Source organism: Chrysochloris asiatica, unplaced genomic scaffold (assembly GCF_000296735.1).
Source record: "Chrysochloris asiatica unplaced genomic scaffold, ChrAsi1.0 scaffold00288, whole genome shotgun sequence".
NCBI lineage: Eukaryota > Metazoa > Chordata > Mammalia > Afrosoricida > Chrysochloridae > Chrysochloris > Chrysochloris asiatica.
In genome coordinates this window covers 1,970,498-1,996,505 of record NW_006408806.1, presented here as the reverse complement: position 1 = coordinate 1,996,505, position 26,008 = coordinate 1,970,498, and the positions used below count along the sequence as shown (strand labels likewise).

The 26,008-nt window shown below is 37.7% G+C and overlaps 1 protein-coding gene across 1 annotated transcript in view; it reads right to left on the bottom strand.

The window, feature by feature from the left end:
- The window catches only part of PRSS12 (protease, serine, 12 (neurotrypsin, motopsin)), a 168,091-nt gene that overhangs the window by 99,634 nt on the left and 42,449 nt on the right, over positions 1-26,008 (bottom strand). The window contains exons 3-4 of the mRNA XM_006874595.1: positions 23,575-23,753; positions 16,804-16,954 (exon numbers count right to left, since the gene is read on the bottom strand). Coding sequence (XP_006874657.1) covers positions 16,804-16,954; positions 23,575-23,753 — 330 coding nt within the window. The remainder of the gene's footprint in view (positions 1-16,803; positions 16,955-23,574; positions 23,754-26,008) is intronic.

The following is a 26,008-nucleotide window of genomic DNA, read 5'->3' as shown; positions in this document are numbered from 1 at the left end:
CTATCAAAATTCAGACTCAGATAAAGTTGTGTGTTCTCTCTTTTCTTTATGGGTAGTATTCCCACTCAGCCCTGGCAGTTGAGCTATTTTAATAGTTCCAGTGCTGACTACTTTCTTACTCGACTGACTACAGAATGAATTTGTAGAAGGGGGTGCTCTGATATCCTGCTCTTATTTTCTGTGTATATAACAAAATATCAAATAAGCATTTACTGAATTGATTCTATGTAGGATGCTTATTCAAAACATTCTTAAACCAATTTAGATGATCAGATTATAATGGCATAAAGTTGTGTGGGTTTTTGTTTGTTGTTGTTTTAATCTTTGTCTTAGTGATAGAGCGCTACTACAACAGAAATGCCATATGTGATGGATATAACAAACAAATGCATTCTCTTGTTAGGCCCGCTAGTGGCCTAATCCAGTAGGAGACCCCCAAAATATCATCAGGACTCGAGTTCGATGCAACAGCAAGAGGTTTATTTGCCAACGCGCTGGGGTCCACCTTCACTCTTAAAAGCAGGAGACAAAGGTGACCCCGCTTTACAGTACAAACCAGTTTTTATAAGGTTTTAGGGGCATAATTGTGCAGTACCATAGATACAGTTTCTTATTGGTTAACAATTAGCAAAGTATGAGATGTTACAGTTTAATTGGTCAGTACTGGTGGTCTTTGTTCTTAGGCTAGGGCAAAGGAAAACATCTGGCATCTGGCCTTGGGTCCTGTCTATTTCTTATCTAGTTCTCGCTGTTGCTAGGGGTGAAATGATATTCTAAGGCAGCATGAGATGATTTAGCATGTTCCTGGAATAGGAGGACGTGCTCAGGCTAATGTACAGAGTGGAGATTGACCTTGTCTCTGGAGGGAACTAAAAACTGAGGCCTTGTCTATTTAAAATGCTTTTCTGAGTCTGACTAGAGTTTAGTCAAGCAGTCTCTAGGTAGGCAAAATCAGGTAAAATCAGTTAGGTCCTTACACTCTCCTAGTTTAGGAAGTCAGAGGTCCAGCTTGATAGAAGACTTTCTCTGTCGTCGCGGGGTCCTGGTACCCTTTCAGTATCTGTGGGCCCAGCATTCCTTGGATATGTCCATGTTCCTGGCGTCAGTCTTCCCCTGGGTCTAGGAGCTTCACAACACAGGAATCTGGGTTCAAAGGATGTGCTCCTGACTCTTCTTTCTTGGTGTTAATGAAGATTCTTCTCTCTCTGCTTTCTTCTCTCTCCTTTCATCTCTTGTCAAATAAAAGGCCACACCCCCAGGGCTATGATCTGAGTAAGGGTGTTAGATCCCACCCTAGTTCCCTTACAACTGGCTGACTGATCATATCAGATCACATTCTGAATAGCTATTCCATCTTTACATAACTGCAAAATTACACCATTACATAACTACCAAACCACTGAGAATTATGGCCCTGCCAAAGTGACACATGTCTTCGGGGGACATAATTTAATCTAAGTAGCACTGTCTGTATAACTCAATCCTTATGCTTAGCTACTAATTTAAAATAGAAACACAATACATTTGAGCAATTCTGTGATGCAAGAAAATTATTTCTTACCTTTAAAAATACTGGACTTCTAATAGCAATTATGAGTTTGTGACACTTGCAACTGATGGATGAAAATAATCATTTTTAATTAGCAACATACCAGATTTCTCTCCAGGAAACAATCTCCTCCATTTCCAGTAATACCCCATGCATACTGAATGCTTATTGTGTGTCAAACACTATTGATCTAAAGGCTTTATATGTATTAGCTCATTTAATCCTCCTACAAATGGCATTGTAGGGTAATGTATTGGCCTGAAAGGTCTATTTAAACTGCAAGGTCAGTGATTTAAACTCAACAGTAGCTCCTTGGAACGTTTATACAAGGTCACTATGAATCAGAACCAACTCGATGTCACTTAACAATGGCAACAACAAGCTCAAGATATAATTAGATCAGGAACTGAGGCCCAGAAATATTTGCCCACAGTTACACTGCTACTGAGTAGTAAAGCTTGTCTGGTTCTAGATTAGGTGATTAAACATTAAACTATCTTACAGTTCTCCTGAAGCATTTTCAATTGATGGTCTGTTGTTGTTGTCAGTTGCCATTGAGTTGATTCCTACTTGTGGCAACCCCATATGTATAGATAGAATTGTGCTCAATTAGGTTTTCAAGGCTATGATTTGAAGCACATCATCAGACCTGTCTTCTAAGGCACCTCTGGATAAAACCCTTTATTGATTAAAAGGGGAGCACTGCGGCTCTGTGTGAAAAACAATGGCCTGTGGACAACAAGACTAGCAGTTTGAGCCCACAAGCCACTTGTCAAGAGACAAATGAGGCTTTAGGCTCCAGCAAAGCTCTAAAGCTTCAGAAACACTATATAGCTAGAAACAACTTGACCACACTTAACAACAACTAAATAAAATGGGTGTTCTAGATTTGCTTGAAAATCATCTTCTCAATAGTCATTGCAAACCTATGGAGCAATGTTATATTCTGACACACATGGGGTCACCATAAGTTGGAAAAAAGTTGGTGGTACCTGTTTTTTTTTTCTGGTATTTTTCAAGAATGTAACATGAAATAAAAAACTCAAGACTCTACCACTCACTAATGATGTAATTGAGACTAATTTCCTCTCTGTTAAATAAGGTCTCCTTACAGCTCAATGATTCCATATACAAGATTATCATTATGATAAAAGTTTATATACTACAAAAAGATAAAGAAACAGTAAAACAAAAGAGCAAAGAAACATTTAAAAAATAAATAAGCAAAACAATAATTTTATTCTGAATGCTCAATAATATGGTTTTATATGATAATTTTATAACAACAACAAAAAAATTTAAATGTCCAAATTTTTTTAAAATCTTAGGTAAATTATGATAGTAACACAATAGAATATGATGTCATAGCTCTAAATTATGCTTTTAAGTTTTGAAGGACATAAGAAAATGCTTTTAAGCACACAAAAATGAATTCTAATTAAAATGACCCCACCTAAACCTTCACTTTATATATGCATTCTCAAGTTATCTATATTTTTAACATCTGGTTGCCTACTTTCATGCTTCTCATCTTTCTCCAAGTTCTGGATTAATCATATTTGAGTATCATAAGTACAGTAATTATTTTTGTATTTAACAAGACTGAAAATGAACACAATCTACAGACACTATCAAAAGATGAGGGTCAGCAAAGATGCCATCTCACAAAGAAATTACCAGCACCACTCCAGGGAGGCTTGATGTAGTTCCCTTCTGGGAATTCAACAAAACAAGTATGACTGTGATGAAATCTGCTTAAGAACAGATCATAAATTGAGACAAACAGCAATTATGCTACCTGCTATCAACCATATGCCATTTAAAAAGCAATTTCATCGGAAAGTACTCAGACTTTAAGTGAGCAAAACATATTACAAAGAAAGAGGAGTTGCAGAATATTGCTCTGATGCAAATTTATGAGAGAATTGTAACATCAAGTGAAAGAAAGACAAACAAACCATGTCAGCTCAGAGCATCACAGTATTTATAGTAAAAATAAATCTCTGTGAAGCTGGATTGCTAGACAATGCATAGGCTTCTTCAAGATCTTTGCTACCTGTGTACTTGAAGATACTTTTCTATTTAATCGCATTCCCAAACATGAGTCTTCTCATTAAAAATATAGGAGTGAGAGAGACTTCCAGTTTTGGAGGTGGCAGAAGCAAGGTCAGGTAGGACAGTCTTGGTGGAGGAGGTACTGAAAACCCAGAGAAGCTGCTTTTACAAAACAGCCCCAGAGGTCTGGATCAAGCATAAGGTGCAGGGCATCAGTTTCCCCCACCCACCGGTGGAAAAATCATGGTATAAAGGAAAATACTGTGATTTAGGAATTGATTGAGACATAGGATTCACTCTGCAGTCACCCAGCCTGGGCTAAGTTCAGAGGGTGGGGCCACAGTTCCACCCGCACAGTGAACCAGTGCTAAAACCATTGCAGAGACATTTGCAAAAGGAGGTGTGGGGGGAATCTTTTTTCCTACTCTACATTTTTTCCTACTCTACCCTATTGCGCCTTTTCTGCCTGGCCCGGATACCTTCATGTAGGTGGGCATGGTATGCACCCCCAAAAGAGTCCAGCATAGAGCCCACAGTTTTCCCATGGCACAGAGAGGAAGAGCCCAATTGGTCCCATGGGCTGATTCTTTGGTGGCTGCTTATGATATCTGCTTTGGGCCCCATTCCTAGAGTTAACTTGTGCAGGATCTTTTACTTCTGCCTACAAGCAAGAAAAAAGCAGGGCTGGACTGACAGACAAACTGTATGAACAATATGTAAAGCCCCAACATAAAAAGACGCAATTATTTTGAGAATTATGCTGTGCACACACAGCTACCTAACTGACCTTCAGAGACAAAAATAGTAGACAATCTTTCTCCCATTAACTTCTCAATATCTGTCTGCGCACCTCTGTGGTAGTGACTAGAGGAGGGGCTCAAGCGATTGGAAACCCCCACTCACTGCTGTAGGTTTCTATGGTGCAAACACACTGCCTGAGTAGCAAAGGTGACATGGGCAATCGGTCATAGTTTTATTTTTGTTTTAGAATGGTGGGTTTTGTCTCTGCTTTTATATTGCTTCTATTTTTGGTCCTTTTAATCACACTTTTTTTCCTAGAGGTAGGAGCTTTTTCTTCCTAAGTTACTCAAGAAGAGACAGCAATCGTGGCCATATAGTCAAGCTATAAGCACACCCCATAATTTTCCACCATTGAGATAAGAGCCAATAAGAACTACTAGGCATTTCATGCAAAGGGAAGCCTATCTACTGATCATATATACCAGGAGACACTCAGTAAGCTTAACAACACAGCAACAAACATCCATTTAAGCATTACAAACCCACCTAATTACTGAAAATGACACACACACACAAAACACACACACAGCAAAAGATCTCAAAACACGTCCAAAAACAGAAAAGAATGACTGAGACAAATGAGCTGGGGAAGGCTTTCCAGAAGAAGAAGAGCAGGCTTTGGATTTGCCTGAGAATGAATTCAGAAGAATGATATGGAAACAAATTCAAATGCTCCAAAAAAGGGGTGGAGAAAAATAAGGAAGAAGTCAGGAAAGTACTACAAGAGCAATCAAACAAGATTGACACAGTATTGGCAACAATTCAAAACCTGCAAAAAGATGGCCAGATGATTAATAATAAAATATCAGAAATAGACAATACACTCATGGGGGAAAGGAGCAGAATTGCAAGATGGAAGCCAGAACGAGCAAGCTGGAAAACAAACCTCTCAGTACTGCTAAGATAGAAGAGCAAGCAGAAAAAGGATTAAAAAATCTGAAGAGAGTCTAAGATTCATGTTGGGTAACATGAAGAGGAATAACTTAAGAATTATTGGCATTCCAGAACAGGAACAATCACACAAGCCCACAGAGGAGATAGTTATAGAGCTTCTGGAAGAAAATTTCCCTAACATCTTGAAAGATGAGAAGATATAAACATTCAAGAAGTTGAATGTACCCAAGGAGAGACAGACCCCAAAAGAATATCACCAAGACATATAATAATCAAGCTCTCCAAAATCAAAGACAAGGAGAGAATCCTAAAAGCAGCAAAGGAAAAGAGAAGTGTTACTTACAAAGGCAAGCAAATAAGATTAAGCTCTGACTTTTCAGCAGAAACCATGCAGGCAAGAAGGCAATGGGAAGATATATATAAAACCCTAAAAGAAAAAGAAAAAAAAAAACTGAAAACCAAGCATCATCTATCTAGCAAAACTGTCAATCAAAAACAATGGTGCAATCAAAACATTCCAAGATAAACAGAAGCTAAGAAATTTTGTCAAAGCCAATCCAGCATTTCAAAACATCCTAAAGGGAGTTCTTTGCACTGAGAATCAACAAGAATAGACAACAATCAGAGATTGACAGACGTGACAAAGCCACCTGAAACTCAGATTACAGATAGCAGAGAACTGAACAGAACAAAATTACAACAACAAATGCAAAGCAACTGGGAGGACAGTCAAAGATCAATGTCAAAGAAGGGGAAAATATAGGAGCAGAGATCCAGATGGTGAGGAGGTCAGGTAGATTACAGGATACCATAGATTGTCTTAAATGGAGGGAAAAGTTAATAGACTACAGGGTAACCCTAAAGAAAGCTAATACTTCACAACTTACCATGAAAATGAACATCCAAGCAGAACAAGGAAACATGAAAATCAGGAATAAATTGATAAGAAATAGCACAAAAAAGCACAAACTCAGCACAAGAAGGCATGCAGAACAAAGGAACAAACAGCACTAACAAAAAAATTAACATAATGGCAACAATTAATTCATACTATCAATAATTACATTGAATGTTAATGGATTAAATATACCAGTGAAGAGACAGAGAGTGGCAGAATGGATAAGAAAACAAGACCCTTCAATATGCTGCTTGTAAGAGAAACAGCTTACACACAAAAACAAAAAACAGACTAAAAGTTAAAGGATGGAAAAAAATATATCAAGCTAGCTGCAATAATAAACAAGGAGGAGTGGCAATACTAATCTCTCATAAAATAAACTTTAAGACAAAAACCAGCATGAGAGATGAAGAAGGACACTATCTCATGATCAAAGGGTCAACTGAGCAAGACTACATAACCATAATAAATATCTACATTCCCAGTGAAAGAGCACCAAGATATACGAAGCAAACCCTACCAGAATTGAATAAAGAAATAGATAAATCTATAAATATAGTGGGAGGTTCTAATATGCCACATTTGAAAAGGGATAGAACAACCAGAAAGAAACTCGACAACGTTACAGAGGAACTAAACAACACAATCAACAAAATTGATCTCATAGAGGTGTACAGAGCATTCAACCCAACAACAGCACAATATATATTCTCCTCCAGGGCACATGGAACATTCTCCAGAATTAACCATGTGTTAGGTCACAAAGCAAGCCTCCATAAATTTACAAACATCAAAATACTACAAAGCATCTTTTCAGATCACAATGCTATAAAACTAGAAATCAAAAATAAGAAGACCAAGGAAATAAAGTCGAGTACATGGAAACTGAATAACACCCTGCTAAAAAGCGACTGGGGAAAAGAAGAAATTAAATGTGAATTCATAAAGTTCCTAGAAACAAATGAGAATGATAACACAACATACCAAAATCTTTGGGACACAGTGAATGAATGCAGTGCTGAGAGGACAATTTATTGCGATAAATGTGCACATCCAAAAAAGAAGAAAGAACCAAAATTTACACATTAACACAGCATCTACAACAATTAGAAACAGACCAACAGAGGGTACCTACAGTCACCAAAAGAAAAGAAAGACTAAAGATTAGAGCAGAAATAAATGACATGGGAAACAAAAAAAACTATAAAAAGAATCAACAGGACAAGAAGCTGGTTCTTTGAAAGGATTAATAAAATTGACAAACCATTGGCAAAACTAACAAAAGAAAAGAGGGAGAAGACACAAATAACTCACCTTAGAAACCACATGGGCGATGTCACAATAGAACCAAAGGAAATCAAAAGGATAATAACAGAATACTATGAAGAGTTGTACTCTAACAAATTAGAAAACTTAGAAGAGATGGATACATTTTTAGAAAAACACAACCTGCCTAAACTTACACACAGTGAAGTAGAAAACTTAAACAGACCTATACATAACAAAAGAAGAAATTGATCAAGTCATCAAAAAACTCCCAACCAAAAGAAGTTGAGGCCCAGATGGTTTCGCTGGTGAGTTCTACCAAACATTCAGGGAAGAGCTGTCACCAATTCTACGCAAATTATTCCAGAACACAGAATAGGATGGAAAACTTCCATATACTTTTTATGAAGCAAGTATAACCCTCATACCAAAACCAGGGAAGGACATCACTAAGAAAGAAAATTCTAGACCTATATCCCTCATGAACACAGACGCAAAAATTCTCAACAAAATCCTAGTCAACAGAATCTAGCAACACATCAAAAAGTTAATACATCATGATCAAGTGGGATTCACATCAGGGATGCAAGGATGGTTCAACATTAGAAAAACGATCAACGTAATCCACCATATAAATAAGAAAAAGAACCACGTGATCATATCGATTGATGCAGAAAAGGCATTTGACAAAATCCAACATCCATTCCTGATAAAAACTCTCAACAAAGTAGGAATTGAAAGGAAATTCCTCAACATAATTAAGAGCATATATACAAAACCAACAGCCTACATCACTCTCAATGGAAAGAAACTGAAAGTCTTCCCTCTGTGAACGGGAACCAGACAAGGATGCCCTTTGTCACCACTCCTATTCAATATTGTGCTGGAAGTCTTAGCCAGAGCTGTACGGCAAGATAGGGAAATTAAAGGCAACCAATTTGGCAAAGAGGAAATAAAAACTCTCTATATTTGCAGACGATATGATCCTATACATAGAAAACCCCAAGGATTCAGTAAAAAAAGCTACTAGACATCATTGGAAGATTCAGCAAAATGACAGGGTATCAGGTCAACATACAAAAGATCAGTTGGATTCCTCTATCGTAACAATGACAGCACTGAAAAGGACATTAGGAAATCAATACCATTTACAATAGCCACCCAAAGGATGAAATATTTAAGAATAAATGTAACCAGAGAAACAAAATACCTATACAAAGAAAACTACAAAACACTACTACAAAAAACCAAAAGAGACTTACAAAAGTGGAAAAGCATCCCATGTTCCTGGATAGGAAGACTCAACATCGTGAAAATGTCAATACTGACATGAATAATGGCATCCCTTGTTCTGCATTCTTATCTGAATCTAGCCAAAATTCCTGGTAATTCTTGGTCAATATATTGTTGCAGAAATTATTAACTACCTTAAGCAAATTTTACTTACCTTTGATACTAATAAAATTATTTTATGATTTCCACATTCCACAGGGTCAATTCTCTTTAGAATAGGTACAGATATAGATCTCTTCCTATCAATTTGTATTCCATCAATTCCTGGAGACTTGTTCTTTGCCAATACTTTCATTGCATATTGGACTTACTGCTTTAGTTCCACTGGTTCTTGATCATATGCTATATCTTGAAAGGGCTGAACATCAGCCATTTCTTTTTGGTACAATGACTCTGTGTATACAGCCCATCTTTTTATGCTTTCTGCATCTTTCAATATTTTGCCCCTAGAAGCCTTCAATATTACAAACCAATACTTGAATTTTACTTCAGTTCTTTACGTTTGAGAAATGCTGAGCATGTTTTCCCTTTTGGTTTTCTGCAGGGCAGTTAACTATTTATTATGGCCCCTCTAGTCATATTTCTTCCTTTTGTGATGTCTTGTAAATTCTAACCTATATGCCAGTGATAACAGGCCCATTTCTACAGCTGAAAAGGAGACAAGATAATATCACTATTATTCAAGTTGACATACCAACCACTAAAGACAGTGATTATACAACTGAAGAATTCTATCAAATTTTCAGGCTGAAATTGATCAAACAGATAATCAAGATACATTGATAATAACTGGTGATTGGAATGCAAAGGTTGAAAACAAAGAGGAAGAATCAGTAGTCAGAAAATGTGGCCTTGTTGATAGAATTGATGCTGGAGATTGCATGGTAGAATTTTGCAGGACCAGTGACTTCTTCATAGCAAATACCTTTTTTAAACAACATAAAAGATAACTATGTACATGGACCTCACCAGATGGAATGCACAGAAATCAAACTGACTACATCTGTGGAAAGACAGTGAAAAAGCTCCATATCATCATCCAAAAGGTCAAAGGCAGACTGTGGAACAGACAATCAGTTGCTCATATGTAAATTCAAGTTGAAGTTGAAGAAAATAAAAACAAGTCCATGAAAGCCAAAATATGACCTTGAATATATCCCACCTGAATTTAGAGATCATCTGAAGAACAGATTTGATGCATGAGACACTAAAGACCAAAAACCAAACAAGAGTTGTGGGATGACATTAAGAACATCATACAGGAAGACCACAAAGGGACATTAAGAAGACAAGAAAGAAGGAAAAGATCACATTGGATGTCAGAAGAGTCTCTGAAACTTGCTCTCCAGTGTAGAAATGTTAAAGCAAATGGAAGAAATGAGGAGATACAGGAGCTGAACAGAAATTTTCAAAGGTCAGTTCAAGAAGACAAAGACAAATAGAATGAGATGTACAAAGATTTGGATTTAGAAAACCAAAAGAGAAGAACACTCTCAGCATTTGTCAAGTTGAGAGAATTGAGGAAAAAAATTTAAACCTCGACTGTTGTATTTAAAGATTCTATGGGCAAAATACTGAATGATGCAGAAAGCATCAAAAGAAGATAGAAGGAAAACACAGAGTCATTGTACCAAAAGGATATGGTGGATGTTCAACCATTTCAAGAGGTAGCATACAATCAAGAGCCAATGATCCTGAAGGAAGAAGTCCATGGTCTATTGATGGAATTGGTAAAGAACAAGGAACCAGGAATAGATGGAATAAAATTGAAATATTTCAACAAACTGATGCAGCACTGGAGGCACTCACTTATCTATGCCAAGAAATTTGGAGGACAACTACCTAGTCAACTGAATGGAAATGATCTGTATTTATGCCCTTTTCAAAGAGAGGTGGCCCAACAGAAAGTGGAATCATTGGACAATATCATTGATATCCCATGTGAGTAAATTTTTACTAAAGATAATACAAAAATGACTACAACCATACATTGACAGAGAACTTGCAGAGGTTCAAGATGGATTCAGAAGGCAACATGGAATGAGGGATATCATTGCTGATATCATATGGATCTTGGCTGAAAGCAGAGAAAACCAGAAAGATGGAAAGATGTTTGCCTGTGATTTGTTGACTACACAAAGGCTTTTGATTGAGTGGATCATGACAAGCTATGGACAACATTGTGGAGAATGAATATTTCAGGACACTTAATTGTGCTCATGAGGAATCGATATATGGACCAAGGGGCAGTTGTTGGAACTGAACAAGGGAACACCAAATGGTTTGAAATTATGAAAGGTGACAGTAGGGTTGTTATTTTGTCATACTTATTCAATCTGTATGCTGAGCAAATAACCCAAGAAGATGGATTAAATATTAAACATTAAAATATTAAATATTAAAACCCAAGAAGAAAAATGTGGCATCAGGATAGGAGGAAGACTCATTAACAACCTGCAATATGCAGATGATACAGCCTTGCTTTCTGAAAGCAAAGAGAACTTAAAATACTTACTGATGAAGATCAAAGACCACAGCTTTCAGTATGGGTTGCACCTTCATGTATGTTGTTGTTAGGTACCATCGAGTCAGTATCAACTCATAGCGGCCCTCTGCACAACAGAATGAAACACTGCCCAGTCCTGGGCCAACCTCACAATCATTGTTACGCTTTAGCACACTGATGCTGCCACTTTGCCAATATCTTGCTAGAAGTCTTCCTCTTTTTCTCTGACCCTCCACCTTGCCAAACATGATGCCTTCTCCAGTGACTGGTCCCTCCTGACAGTATGTCTGAAGTATGAGAGACAAAGTCTGGCCATTTTGGCTTCCAGGGAGGACTCTGGCTATACTTCATCCAACATAGATTGATTTGTTCTTTTGGCAGCCCATGGTACTTTCAATATTCTCCACCAATACCATAACTCAAAGGCATCAATTCTTCTACGTTCTTCCTTATTCACTGTCCAACTTTCGCATTCATGTGAGATTATTGAAAATGCAATGGCTTGAGTCAGGTGCAACTTAGTCCTCAAACTGAGACCTTTGCTCTTCAACACTTTAAAAAGCTATTGTGAAGCAGAATTGCCTAATGCAATACATTGATTTCTTGGCTGCTGCTTCCATGAGTGTTGATAGTTGATCTAAGAAGAATGAAGTCCTTGACAACGTCAGTCTTTTCTCTGTTGATAAAATGTTGTTTATTGGTCCAGTGGTGAGGATTTTTGTTTTCTTTACACTGAGATGCAATCCATACCGAGACTGTGGTCTTTGATCGTCATCAGTAAGTATTTTAAGTCCTCTTCACTTTCAGCAAAAAAAGGCTGTATATCATCTGCATATTGCAGGTTGTTCATGAGTCCTCCTAAAATCCTGATGCCACATTTTTCTTCATATAAGTCAGCTTCTTGGATTATTTGCTCAGCATACAGGTTGAGTAAGTATAGTGAAAAATACAACCCTGTTGCATACCTTTCTTAATTTTAAACCATTTGGTGTTCCCTTGTTCAGTTTCAACAGCTGCCTCTTGGTCTATGAACAACTGCCTCATGAGCACAATTAAGTGTTCCAGAATACTCATACTTTACAATATTGTCCATAGCTTGTCATGATCCCCACAATTGAAAGCCTTTGTGTAGTCAATATAGCACAGATTAACAGTTTTCTGGTATTCTCTGTTTTAAGCCAAGAGCCATCTGATGTCAGCAATGATAACCCTTATTCCCTGTCACCTTCTGAATCCAGCTTGAACCTCTGGAAGCTACCTCAATGAATAGAAAACAAAAACTTCAGCACTGGACCCTATAAATGGAGAAAAGATTGAAGTTGGCAAAAACTTCATTTTGCTATGATAAACCATGAACACACATGGAAGCAGAAGACAAAAAATCAAATGACATATTGCATTAGGCAAATCTGCTGTACAAGACCTCTTTAAACTGTTGAAGGGCAAAGATGTCAGCTTGAGGACTAAGGTGCACCTGACTCTAGACATGGTATTTTCAATAACCTCATATGCATGAAAAATTTGGACAGTGATTAAAGAGACTATAGAAGAATTGATGCATTTGTGTTATGGTGTTGGAGGAGAATAATGAAAATACCTTCGATTGCCAAAACAACAAACAGATCTGTGTTGGAAGAAGTGCAGTCAGAATGGTCCTTGGAAGCCAGGATGGCTAGACTTCATCCCTTATACTTCAGACATGTTATCAGGAGGGACCAGTCACTGGAGATTATCATATTCGGTAAAGTAGAGGCTAAGAGGAAGACCCCCAGCTAGATGGATTGGCAAAATGGAAGTATCATTGATATTTAAATGACCAGAGACATAGCTTTGAGTATCACAGCAACATGCAATCCATCACAGTATGACACCCTGACAGACCAGTGGTGGTTATAGATAATAAACATTATAAATTAGGAAATAGGTTAAGGATGAGGAAACTGTGATTAAGAGCAATTCTGTACCTTCCCTCAAGTCCAGAAGTATCATTCAAATCCAGATCATTCTGAATCTAGAGACCATGCTCGTTATTTTTATGCTGTGCTGACTCTAAGAACAGCACTTGGAAACTTTCGGAAAATTGATCTGGAAGTTGATATCCAATCAAAACACCTAAAAATCTAGTCACAACAAGCTAATGATTCATTACAGTTTCTTTAATAGATGCTCACTGGTCCTATTGCTGGCAAAAAATGAGCATACCCCTAAATTTAACACAACCAGTGATTAAATTAAGGCCCACTGACACAGGATTTGTCACACTTGTTGCTGTTCCATATATGAACAGTAAATTAGTAGTTAGATCCCAGAATCAGTTAGAGGGGTAAATGTAACTGTTCAATGGAAGGATGAAGCTGACAGCACCTGAACCCAGTGCTTATTCTCAGCCACACCAGTGGTAGAAAAACCAGAGGTAGTCTCTGTGATTCCTAAAGACAAGAACAAATCATCCAAGATGATTTCTAGCCAAAACATATACTTGGATCTCATCCAGCCTTTGGGTCTAATCTTCAATTTCAGGAATTACAGGAAACAGAGGAATAAACAAAATAACAGTAGTAGGGGGAAATGAGACAAAGCTAGACGGTGAGATATTTTCCAGAACAACTGGCCTGGTCAATTCGACAAACCAGTCTATAGGGGGGTGGGTGAGGAAAACACTGTTCTAGATTAAAATACTTAAGCAACATAACCTCCAGATCCTCTATATGGTCCTGCACTAAATTCAGCTTTAGACAAGTGAGCTGTTAAGGACATTGTAACAACAACTATGGAAATAGGAGCATGATGAATGCTAAGCAATGTTAAGACCAACTATACTCGCTTTCATCATGATAATCTAGCTACTTAACATAAATATTTTTGCTATTCTTATTTTTAAGGGCTATATACTGAAGTATTTAGAGATAAAATATGCCAGTGCAAATGTTTAGAGTATGAAAAGATGTCAGCTGGGAAAAAACAGTGAGGATGAAAGGTTCATAAATCATGCTTCAGTGTAAGGATTATGTTTTAATTGGGAAAAATGACACTTGGACAAAAAGCTGCTGTCTCAAGAGGTCTGCCCTCCAAAGAGCAAAACAGGATATTTTTCCAATTTAAAGTAAAATATTTACTTGTTTAAAAATCCCTTAATATAGTTTTAGAGACATTTTTTGGCTCATTATACCAAATAAGAAACGGAGAAGTCCTGGGGTGGCACTGAAAGATAATACACTGGACTGCAACATAGGTCTGAAGAGCAAGGCCAGTGCTTTAAACTCACCAGCCGCTCCTTGAAAACTCTATAAAGGTCACTATGAGTCACAATCGACTCAATGGCACTTGAAAACAACAAAGAGAAGGACTAGAAAATTATAATATTTCAGAATAATCATAACTGAGGCACAAAGCAATGTTGATTTTCACACCACTGGTGTGGTGCTGTGGGTTACTGCACCAGACTGCAAAGCCGTTGGAACTGCAAGGTCGGTGGTTTGAGCTCACCAGCTGCTCCTCGGAAACCCTATACAGGGTCGCTATGGGTCGGAATCGACTCAACGGCACTTAACAACAACAAATCATGGGGTGGTACTGTAGGATAAGCACTGAACTGCAAGATTGGTTTGAACCACAAGTTCAGCAGTTCAAACTTATCAGCTGTTTCTCGAAAACCCTATACAGGGTTGCTATAAGTCAACTCCACAGCACTTAACAACAACAAGCCTGGGGTGGTTCTGTAGGATAAGCACTGGACCACAAGGTCAGCAGTTCAAACCCACCAACTGCTTCTTGGAAACCCTATGCAGGGAGCTCTGGTAGCGTAGTGGTTACGAATCGGGCTGCGAACCGTAAGGTCAGCAGTTCGAAACTACCAGCCGCTCCGCGGGAGAAAGATGAGGCTTTCTACTCCCGTAAGGATTTACACCCTCGGAAACCCTGTACAGGGTCGCTATGGGTCGGAACCGACTCGACGGCACTTAACAACAACAACAACAATAACAACAATAACAACATGTTTATTGCAGAAGTCCTGGTGTGGCACTGAAGGATAAGCACTGAACTGCTAACTACAAGGTCAGCAATTCAAATCCATGAACTGCTATTTGGAAACCCTATACGAAATCACTATGAGTTTGAACCAACTTGACTGCACTTAACAACATCTTTATTGCACAGAGCACTGGTGATGTTATAAGATAAGCATTGGATTATTAACCATAAAGTCAGCAGTTTAAAACCACCAAGTGCTCTGCAGGAGAAAGAAAGATTTCTGCTTCTATGAAGAATTACATCATTAAAAACCCTACATAGGGAAAGGTAGACGTTTTGTAACAAAAAGAGGGAAATAGTTAATCTTATAGTTCAGGAATTGAGGAACCTGGGACCATCAAGGGAGAAGAGCAGGAGCAGAATGTGGGACTCTATCCAGAGAAGCAGCGACACATGAGAGATGGAGATAGAGATAAGGGCATGGAGAAATAGAACAGCTGAGGACTCTTAACTCGTGGAAAGAGAAAGTTTGTGTGCTGGCGGTCATGTGCAGTTTTGCAAAATGTGTCCTTTGGTTGTTTAAATGATCATATATTCTTGAGTGTTTTTGTGTACATCCCTCCCCTCAAAAACCACACAAAAACATAGGGAATAGAAGCAAATACTGTTGAATGATGATGAATGGACGAAATTGTAATCATTGCAATGAAACAATGAGTGTAAAACTGATATTCTCCCATGTAAACTATCACTCAATTCACACTTAAAACTTAAAAAAAAAAAGAAAAGGGAACAGGTAAATACTGGTAAATAATAGTACATGGAGGAGAGTGTAATCATTGCAATGAACAAAATATGATTTGTTGAATGTAAAACTAATGATTTGCCATGTAAACTTTCACTCAATTCACAATAAAATTAAAATTAAAGTTAAAATTTAAAAAACCTATACTGCATCTAACAACATCTTTATTGCACAGGCTTCATTTCTATCGAGTTGGTTCTGACTCATAGTAACATTATTTAGGGTTTCCAATGAACAATTGGTGGGTTTCAACTGTCCACCTTTTGGTTAGCAGTCCAGTGTTTATCCTACATCACTACAACAGGGGTCCTTCCATACCCTGTATGGGAACTAATACCTCTATACTTGAAACACATCCTTTGTTACAAGCAAATCTCTAACCAATAGAAGCAAAGTTCAAAAGTTTATATGATATCTGGGAAGAGAGGTGTTAAACTTTAGTTATTAGCCTAACTCTTAGTGTTCCATCACATGGCTTTGGACAAGTCACTCTAGTTGACAAACCTGGAAGGAATGTAAGGATTACCAATGAAAAGTAGACAAGGGCTTGGGGTTTTATCTAAGCTCAGTCACAAGCAGATTAGACCTGCAGAGTAAGCATAAACTCTCTACATGGAAACCACAGCCTAGTACAAAGATCAAAGGGTGATTTTTCTATTTGTTCAAAGAAATGTGCAATTTAAACAAACCCCATCTGCCTTTGGATAAGGAAATAATAGATCCAAAACCTGAAACCAAACCAAAAAAAAGCAATAAAAGCAAACCTCAGGCCAAGTTGCCTGCAGATCACTTCTGCATCTGCATCATCCCATTGGTCGTCACAAACGGTTCCCCACTGACCAGCATGGTAAACTTCCACTCGGCCTTCATATACACTGCTCCCTCCAACAAGGCGTAGGACTGGGAAGGATGGGCCTGTGGGATGTGAAAATAGAAACAAATGAAACCTATGTATTTCAATTGAGCAGTGGTATGGATTGAATTGTGTCCCTCAAAAATATGTGCTGCAACAGGTGGTAGGCTTGGAAAAGTGAAGGGTCCAACATTTCGAATATCAGGAGTACAGGTGAATGCCAAACTAGTCATCTCCCATGAATAAATAGCATTGCATAAGTCTATTCCTTCAGATTCAAGGGAAAGAAAACAGTATACTATCCCATGCCACACAAAGGCAGCTCATTTTGATAAAGACTGGGGCAAAGAAGGTGATTCCAAATTGTTAACTGGTATTTCTGAATAAGGATATGGAAGCTGGAAGATGATTAAAATGGATCCTGACCTCAGTTTAACACACAAGAATCTCCCAAATAATCCTGATAAAAAAAAAAAAACACAAGCAAAACAGTTGTAGACATGTGCAGACTATCTCATCAAATTATACAGTAAAGATCTTGCAAGAAAAGAAGGTCAGAGGCTTTCTGGTGCAGGAGGAGGTTCAAAGAGAAGAAAAGCAAGAGCTAAGAAGACTAAATCAATTAAGTCTATAAAAGTAAAAGAGGAAATAAAGAGTGATTGATCCCTATGCCCTCAGAAAAGTCTGAAGATTACGATGATAAATTGAGTGAGTGCAAGACAGATTGTTGTTGTTGTTGTTAGGTGCCATCAAGTCGGCACTGACTCATAGCGATCTTATGCACAGCAGAACGAAACAATGCCCGATCCTGGGCCAACCTCACTACTATTGCCACACTTGAGTCCATCGTTGCTGCCACCTGGACAATCCATCTCATTTGGGGCTTCCTCTTTTTCTCTGACCCTCCATCTTACCAAACAGATATCTTTCTCCAGTGACTGTTCCCTCTTGACAACATGTCCAAAGTATGAGAGACGAAGTTTGGCCATCTTGGCCTCTAAGGAGCACTCTGGTGGCACTTCTTCCAAAACAGATCTATTGGTTCTTTTGCAAGACTGATAGCAAGGAACAATCCAAAAAATCTTCAGCATCAGATACTCCAGTTCATATCACTGCAACTGGAGAACTAGTTCTCATATCTGAAGAGTCTAAAGAATTGAATCAGAAGACATTTAGCATTTGTAAAGAAAGAATGAGGCCTAAAAAAAGAAAAAGGAAAAAAAAAAAAAAAAGTGCTACAAATCCTAACCCCTAAACTGGTGTGGCGCTGTAGGTTAGCGCGCCAGACTGCAAAGCCATTTGAACTGCAAGGTCGGTGGTTCAAGCTCACCAGCTGCTCCTCGGAAACCCTACACAGGGTGGTCGCTATGGGTCGGAATCGGCTCGATGGCACTTAATAACAACAACAACAAACATGTGGATACAGAGGGATCTGTGAATAGAGTTTTTATTCTTACTTTGATGAGGCTGTATCAGAATAAATTTTATCTTTAGTCGATCACTTTTGAATATCAAAGGAGCATTTTAGGCACAGAAGTAAACAAGCACAAATGGAGAAAAACTGATGTCTGTGGAGATCATCAAGAAACTGAGTATGAGCGGCTGGAAGGCAAGGATTTTCCCCTAGAGTGAACAATGAGCGCATTCCACTAGAGCCAGCGCCCTGAATTCTGATTTGTAGTCTCCGTAGAGTAGTGGTTATGAATTGGGCTGCGAACCGCAAGGTCAGCAGTTCTAAACTACCAGCTGCTCCGCGGGAGAAAGATGAGGCTTTCTGCTCCCGTAAAGATTTACAGCCTCTGAAACCCTGTACAGGGTCGCTATGAGTCAGAATCGACTCCACGGCACATAACAACAACAACAACAAACAGTCAGAAAATAAATTTCTATTCGTTAAAGCCACACACTTGTGCTGTTTCTCTTATGTTGTTGTTGTTAAGTGCCGTCGAGTCGGTTCCGACCCATAGTGACCCTGTACAAAGTTTCTTTACGGGAACAGAAAGCCTCATTTTTCCCCAGTAGAGTGGCTGCTAGTTTCGAACTGCTGACCTTAAAGTTTGCAGCCCGAAATGTAACCACTATGTTACCAGAGCTCCTAGCTGTTTCTCTTATAGCAACAATAAAATACGCAGCGAAATTCAGTTTTTCTTTTCCGTTCTCAATACATTTTATTTTTTTCAAACTGCAATGGAGTAAATTGTGAATCATTGTAATCCCATGTGTATCAGGGTGAAATTGTGCTCCACGGGATTTTCAAAGACAGATTTTTTTTTTAGAAATAGATTACTGAGACACCCCTGGGTGGACTTAAACCTCCAATTTTCAGTGAATTAAAAAAAAAAAATGTATATATAACCATCCCCTGAAGAATTCTGTGTTCTTCAATTTGTTGTTATTGTTGTTAAGTGCTGTCAAATCAATTATAACTCATAGTAACCCTGTAGAGGGTTTCTAATGAGTGGCTGGTTTTGTGAACCGCTGACCTGGTGGTTAGCATCCCAGTGCTTATTCTACAGTGCCACATCAAGACTCTTCAACTTATACCATATCAAAACAGCAGTTTTGCCATCATTGAGGGCTTCAAATTGTGTTCCTTTCCAATATTCTTTGAGTTCTGGCACACACACACACAAAAAATCTGAAGGGCCAAGATTCGGGCTCTAGGGTGGATGGGATAAGGTTTCTGCAACAAAATTTTCCTAGGACAGCCCTTGGTACTCTCAACGAATGAGTTGAGGAAAAAAAAAAAAATTCCTCAACACCAATTCCTTGTCCTTTTTTCACCAATACAATTCAAACTTTTTTGAAAACCTCCTCATAATAAGACACATAATTGTCCTTCATTCTTCAAGAATCTATCAAGATTACTCTTTTGTTGTTGTTCTGTTATTAGGTGCCATCAATCAGTACTGACTCATAGTGACCCTATTCTCAACAGAATGAACACTGCCCAGTCCTGGACCAACCTCACAATTGTTGCCACGCTTGAGCCCACTAAGGCTGCCACTTTGCCACTCCCTTTGGGATCCCAAAAAACAATCACCATAACATTCTGAAATGACCTCTGCCTTGAGTTTAACTGGCCCACTAGATACACTAAGGAGCCATAGTTTTGACTGACCCTGTTGTTATGAAGGCACCATGATAAGAAAAGTTCATTACTAAGAGACTTATCTGCAGCTATCCACTGATCACAGTGACATGTCTAAACAAGTTTTGTTTGGAATAAACTCTCATATATACAACTGTTGCTGCTGTTGTTAAGAGTTTTCAAGCCTGTATAGGGTTTTCAGTAATTGACTGAACTTGCAGTTGAGTGTTTATCATACAAGGATTCCTATATATACAAATATATAAGGAATAAAAGAGCACTTGAACAATAGCAACAAGAAAAAACATAAAGAGCTAAAAATAAGCATAAGAAATATTTAAAACCAAACAGGAAAACTTTAAAATATCCCTGAAAGTAACTGCTGTGTATTTGAAAAATGACAGGTGATCCATGTTCATGGATAGGCTGTCTCAAGATAACAAAGGTTATAAATTAACATGTATATGTATTGCAAAGTCAAGAAAAATACATTTTACCCTACAGTTGGAAAAATTGATAATTAAGCTCATATGAAAGAATAAACAAGCAAAAATATCCAGAACAATAAAAACTTCTGAAAAGAGCAATGATGGGAGGTTAACCTTATCACCAGGCTTAAAAATAGTCTATAAAAGATACTGCAAATGAAAGATTGAGGTATAATAATATTAATGGACAAACAAACAGTAGAAATTCTCTCAATTATATCTGGAAATTTGTAGTTGCAACCAATATATTACATACAGGAGACAACATTGCCAAGCTACATCACTTTCCTGACATTAAGGGGTACATCACACTGATAAGCCACTCCCCCCACCCTTATCCCTAAACCCATACTGTCCTTGTATGCATACATTTGTGTAAAATATCAGAGGACATAAATATATGTTCTAGAAAAGGATATATTAAAGATATACACATAATATTCTTAGACTATTAATAGTAGTTATTTGGGAGGGGGGATAACAATTGGATGAAACTGGGAAGAAACTTAGTTTTGATGATCTATTTTAAAGAGTAATTTCTTTTCTGGGTATGTCTGCTTTCTTCTAAAACCAAAAACCACTGCTGTTGAGTTGATTCTAACTCATAAAGACCTTTTTATTGTTGTTAAGAGCTGTCAAGTCAGTTCCAACTCATAGTGACCCTGTATAGGGTTTCAGAGGAGCAGCTGGTGGATTTTAACTGTCGACCTTATAGCTCAAACTGAGCTTATGGTCCAGTGTATTATCCTGCAACCCACACCAAGACTCCAGAGACCTTGTATAACAGAGTAAAACTGCCCCATAGAGTTTCTAAACTTGCAGTCTTTATGGAAGCAGACTACATCACCTTTATCCCACAGAATCATTGGTGGGTTTAAATCACTGACCTTTTGGTAACAGGTGAGGGCTTTACTCACTGTACCACCAAAGTTCCTTATTTCTTCTATAATGATTAAATAAATCAACAAAGAAACTGAGAAAAAAAAAACCAAAGAGAAACATTATCTTATGTATGAATTTACCCGTCTATGGTGTAGTGGCACTGGACTGAACTGCTAACCTCAAGATTGGCTATTCAAACTCACAAGCTGCTCCTCAGAAACTCTATACAGGGTCTCTGTGAGTCAAAACCAGCTCAACAGCTCTTAACAACAACAGCATAATGTAGTGGGTTAAGCACTGTGCTGCAAATCATGGATCAAAACCAGTCCAAAGGAAGCTGAGACTGCCTACTCCCATAAAAATTTACAGTTTCAAAAACCCTAAGGAGTAGTTTTACTCTGACCTACAGGGGTAGCTGTGAGTCAGAATAGCCTCCATGGCAGTGGGTGGGATGGAGCTATTTAGAATTTTAATGGATAACATTTTAGATGAGCTGGAATGGCTATGAGTGCTCATCAAGATCCTACTCAGCATAAAAAAATGTAACAGCCTTCAATTCCTATTCAGTGATCTCAGTTCTAATCTCTGGAATCATCTTCTACTAGAGAATGCAGGCCCTTGCAGACAGTTATCATAGCTTCATCCCTGGATCCTATCCTCTTCCACTCCCTAAGCAGGCCTCTCCTTTACTTAATCTTGGAAGTAGCCTTGCATAAAAATATATACTTGGCAAGATCAACATCACCCAAAGGTGGAGGTTCAAAAGAACAACAGGAAAATCTTACATGATGACATCAAGTATTAACATGCCCCTCCTTACCAAAAAAAAAAAAAAAAAAAGAGTTGAGAGTCTCAAAATACATACTTGTTCCAAACACTTCCATTAGTTTTTCCAGACAATCTACAAGAATTTTTCTAAACTAGTACTTTCTGTGTTTTGTGGTAGAAGCTTTTGAATTCTTCCACTGATAAGTTTAATCAAACAGAAACCACTGCCTTTGGCTGGCTGATAACACTTCAAGACCTGGGACATCTGGTCATGTTATTATCCATAGAGAAAATGCAAATTAATTAATTAATTAATTAATTAACGCTGTAGTAGTATGATAGGGTTGTGGTCACACAGCAGAATATACGAGCATCAGGATCCACAGAAAACCTACTAGCCACATTGAATGTCAACTGTTTCCTTCTCTATTTAAATTCATATGAACAAATACTTAGTTTTATACTGAAACCAAAGAGCACTGGTGGTATAGTGGTTAAGTGCTCAACTGCTAATTGAAAGGTCAGCAGTTCGAACCCACCTGCTTCTTTCTAGGAGAAAGATATGGCACTCTGCTTCTGTAAAGATTTACAACCTTGGAAGCCCTTTGGGACAATTCTACTGTCTTGTAAAGTGGGTTACTATGAGTTGGAATTGACACAACAACAAAGGACTTAAAAAAAAAAAAACTGTATTGAAAACATATTGTTAATTACCACATAATGGAAAAAGCTGTAATGCAAGATAGCAATAATTTTTAGGGAAAGTGCTACCTACAACTCAAAGGAAAACTGATATGATTTTGTTGTTTTATTAAGTGCTGTCAAGTGGGTTCCAACTTATAACAACCCTGTATAGGGTTTCCAAGGAGAGTTGGCACTGTAGGATAAGTACAGGACTTTGAACCACAAGGTTGACAGTTTGAGCCCACCAACTGTTCCAAGAAAGATGAGCCCACCAACTGCTCCAAGAAAGCTTCTATCCTGAGGCTTTCTATCCTGCAAAGATTTACAGCCTTGAAACCCCCATATAGTGTCACTATGAGTCAAAACCTACTCGACGGCATTTTAGCAACAATAACAATATATGATATATATTATTGCCATTAGTGAACCCTGGTGTGGCACTACACTACTAACTGCAAAGTCGGTAGTTTACACCCACCAGCTACTCTCAGAAACCCTATGCAGGTCTCTGTGATCCTACAGCATACAACAACAATTCCTAAAAGTATAAAAAATAGGAGCAATTTTTTAAATGAGAAATTACATAAAAATATAATTAGATTCAAATCATTAGATATATTCATATGAAGACTATTTGGTTAAAATGTAGAAAATAATGATTCAGTCTGTGTTTAAACTCTCCCAGGAAATGATTTAACTAAGACACTTATCATCTGGAACCATGTTTGAAAGACAATAAAAGTCAAATGAGAATAAATAGTTTTTTTACCATGGGAAAAGCTGCACGTGACAGCAGCTGCCATCTTCTGAGGACACGCCTCACCCTGCCAGATATCTTTTGCACAAAGCAGTATATTTTCTTCGTCTCCTCGGCAACGAACATTGCTCCAGTAAATGGGAATAAGGCCCAGTGCAGAAAACGGTGTTTGTTTTGCTACTCCTTTTCCTCTGGAAGTAGAATGATCAATGTTAGATTTAATAAACATAGGTAAAATATTTTTTTAAACATTTAGATTTTTAAACATAGATGAAATTAAAACAAAAAAGTGCACATGGAAAAGAAGAATGAAAACATAATGAATTATGTGAGTTTCAAGGGGAAAAAGTGCCAGATCAGAACTTGGAATGATCAGGACACTCTAAATGGTGCTTTCAACAATTTTGAATAACTATTAAGATGCCTATACCTTTACCACCTATGGCTGTCTTTAGAAGAAAATGAGCATTACTGCACATAGAAAAATAGAGTCTAGGTGATCTCATATAAGAAGTATAGAATGAGGCCCAATAAGGCTTGGATTCCGATGTGGACTCAGTTACAGATCACTCTCCAAGGAACTGTCTTTTAAGAAATCTGGATGCTTGAAGATATTTTCTGACTCCAGTATTCTAGGGTAGCATTTACAAAACTATTATTATCATAACATCTAAGCAAAATAATACCAAAAGAGAAATCTATTTATAATTTTTAAACCTTATATACATTCTTTGCTAATAAGATTTTGAAACCACTTATTACAATAATAACTTGCAGATGGGCTCTACTCTTAGTCCATCCAATCCCCATATTTTATTTTAAAAAATAACCTCTGATGTGTAAGAACTGATATGAAATTTAAAAAATTAAATGCTTATCTGATTAGCATGGTAATCTCTAGAGTTGTCTCCATGAGACAGATTCCATGAACCAAACAGTAAACTTGGGGTATGTCTAAACTATGAACGCCTCAACAGCAATAAAGCTGGGCTGCTCTATTGTTATCATGTAATAGTTTTTCATTGAACTAATAAAAGATGATTAAGTAATCAGATGGGCTTATCTGAAGTTTATGTTTGTTGAAGGATAGTTTACATTCTTTATTAATAGGAAGAGTAGTCACTACACTATAATTCACATCTCAACAATATTATCCTTGTTTTCTTTATGCCTGTGGCTAACATGAAATATTTTTTCTTCGCTGATTTTCAGGGGTAATAAAACCAAATGTAAATACGTGTATCATGGGAGATTTGCCTACACATTTACTACATGGTACTGTAGGATAAGCACTGGACCACAAGGTCGGTTTGAATTTCAAGGTTGGCAGTTCAAATTCAACAGCTGCTCCTTAGAAACCTAAGCAGGGTCACTATAAGTCAGAAATGACTTGACAGCATTTAACAACAACGTGGATCCTCAAAGGAAGAAGCATCAAATCAATGTCCATTGTGATCTACCCACTGCCAATGGCTGTTTGTTAGGCTAACTATTCATTGATAATATCAACAATTACCATTCCTAAAGATGCTATAAAATCTGGAATTACTACTTCTTTCATCTTGATTTATACTAACTTTCATTACAAAAATAGGTGTGGTTCCGTAGGATAATGCACTGGACCTCAAGGTTGGTTTGAACCGCAAAGTTGGTGTTTCAAACTCACCAGCCACTCCTAGGAAACCCTATACAGGGTTGCTATGAGTCGGAACAGACTCAAGGGCACTTAACAACAACAATAACAAATTAATTTTAATTTAATGTCTTTAATACTTTAGCTCCATTTGCTTCTAGAATAGCATCAAAAGTTTGATAAAATGAATAAAAGCTAGACCAGTGACAAGACAGAATGGAGCTGGCAAGTTAAATTTCTTACTATTTTGGCTAGATTTGAGTAACTTCTCCATTTGTATCATCATACTAGATATTACCAGTGCCTGGTTATTAATCTAAAATATGTATAGTTTAGAAGTATTTCTTCAGTGTTTTAGACCTGCATTTTTAATAACAAAATATTACCCATGCTTTCTGAAGATTTCTGGTAATAAAGGATGTTATTATTGTTGTTATGAAATGTTGTCAAGTCAGTTCTGACTCATAACAGCCCTGTATAGGGTTTCCAAGTAGTGGTGCCATCGAGTTAGTACCGACTTATAGCAACCCTATCCACAATAGAACAAAACACTGGCCAGTCCTGTGCCAACCTCACAATCATTGCTACATTTGAGTCTACTGATGTTGCCACTGTGCCAATCTATCTCTCTGGGGCTCTTCCTCTTTTTCTCCAACCCCCCATTTTACCAAAAATGATATCCTTCTCGAGTAACTGGTCCCTCCTGACAATATACTTGAAGTATGAAAGACGAAGTCTGGCCATCCTGGCTTCCAAGGAGTACTCTGGCTGTCCTTCTTCCAACACAGATCTATTTGTTCTTTTGGCAGCCCA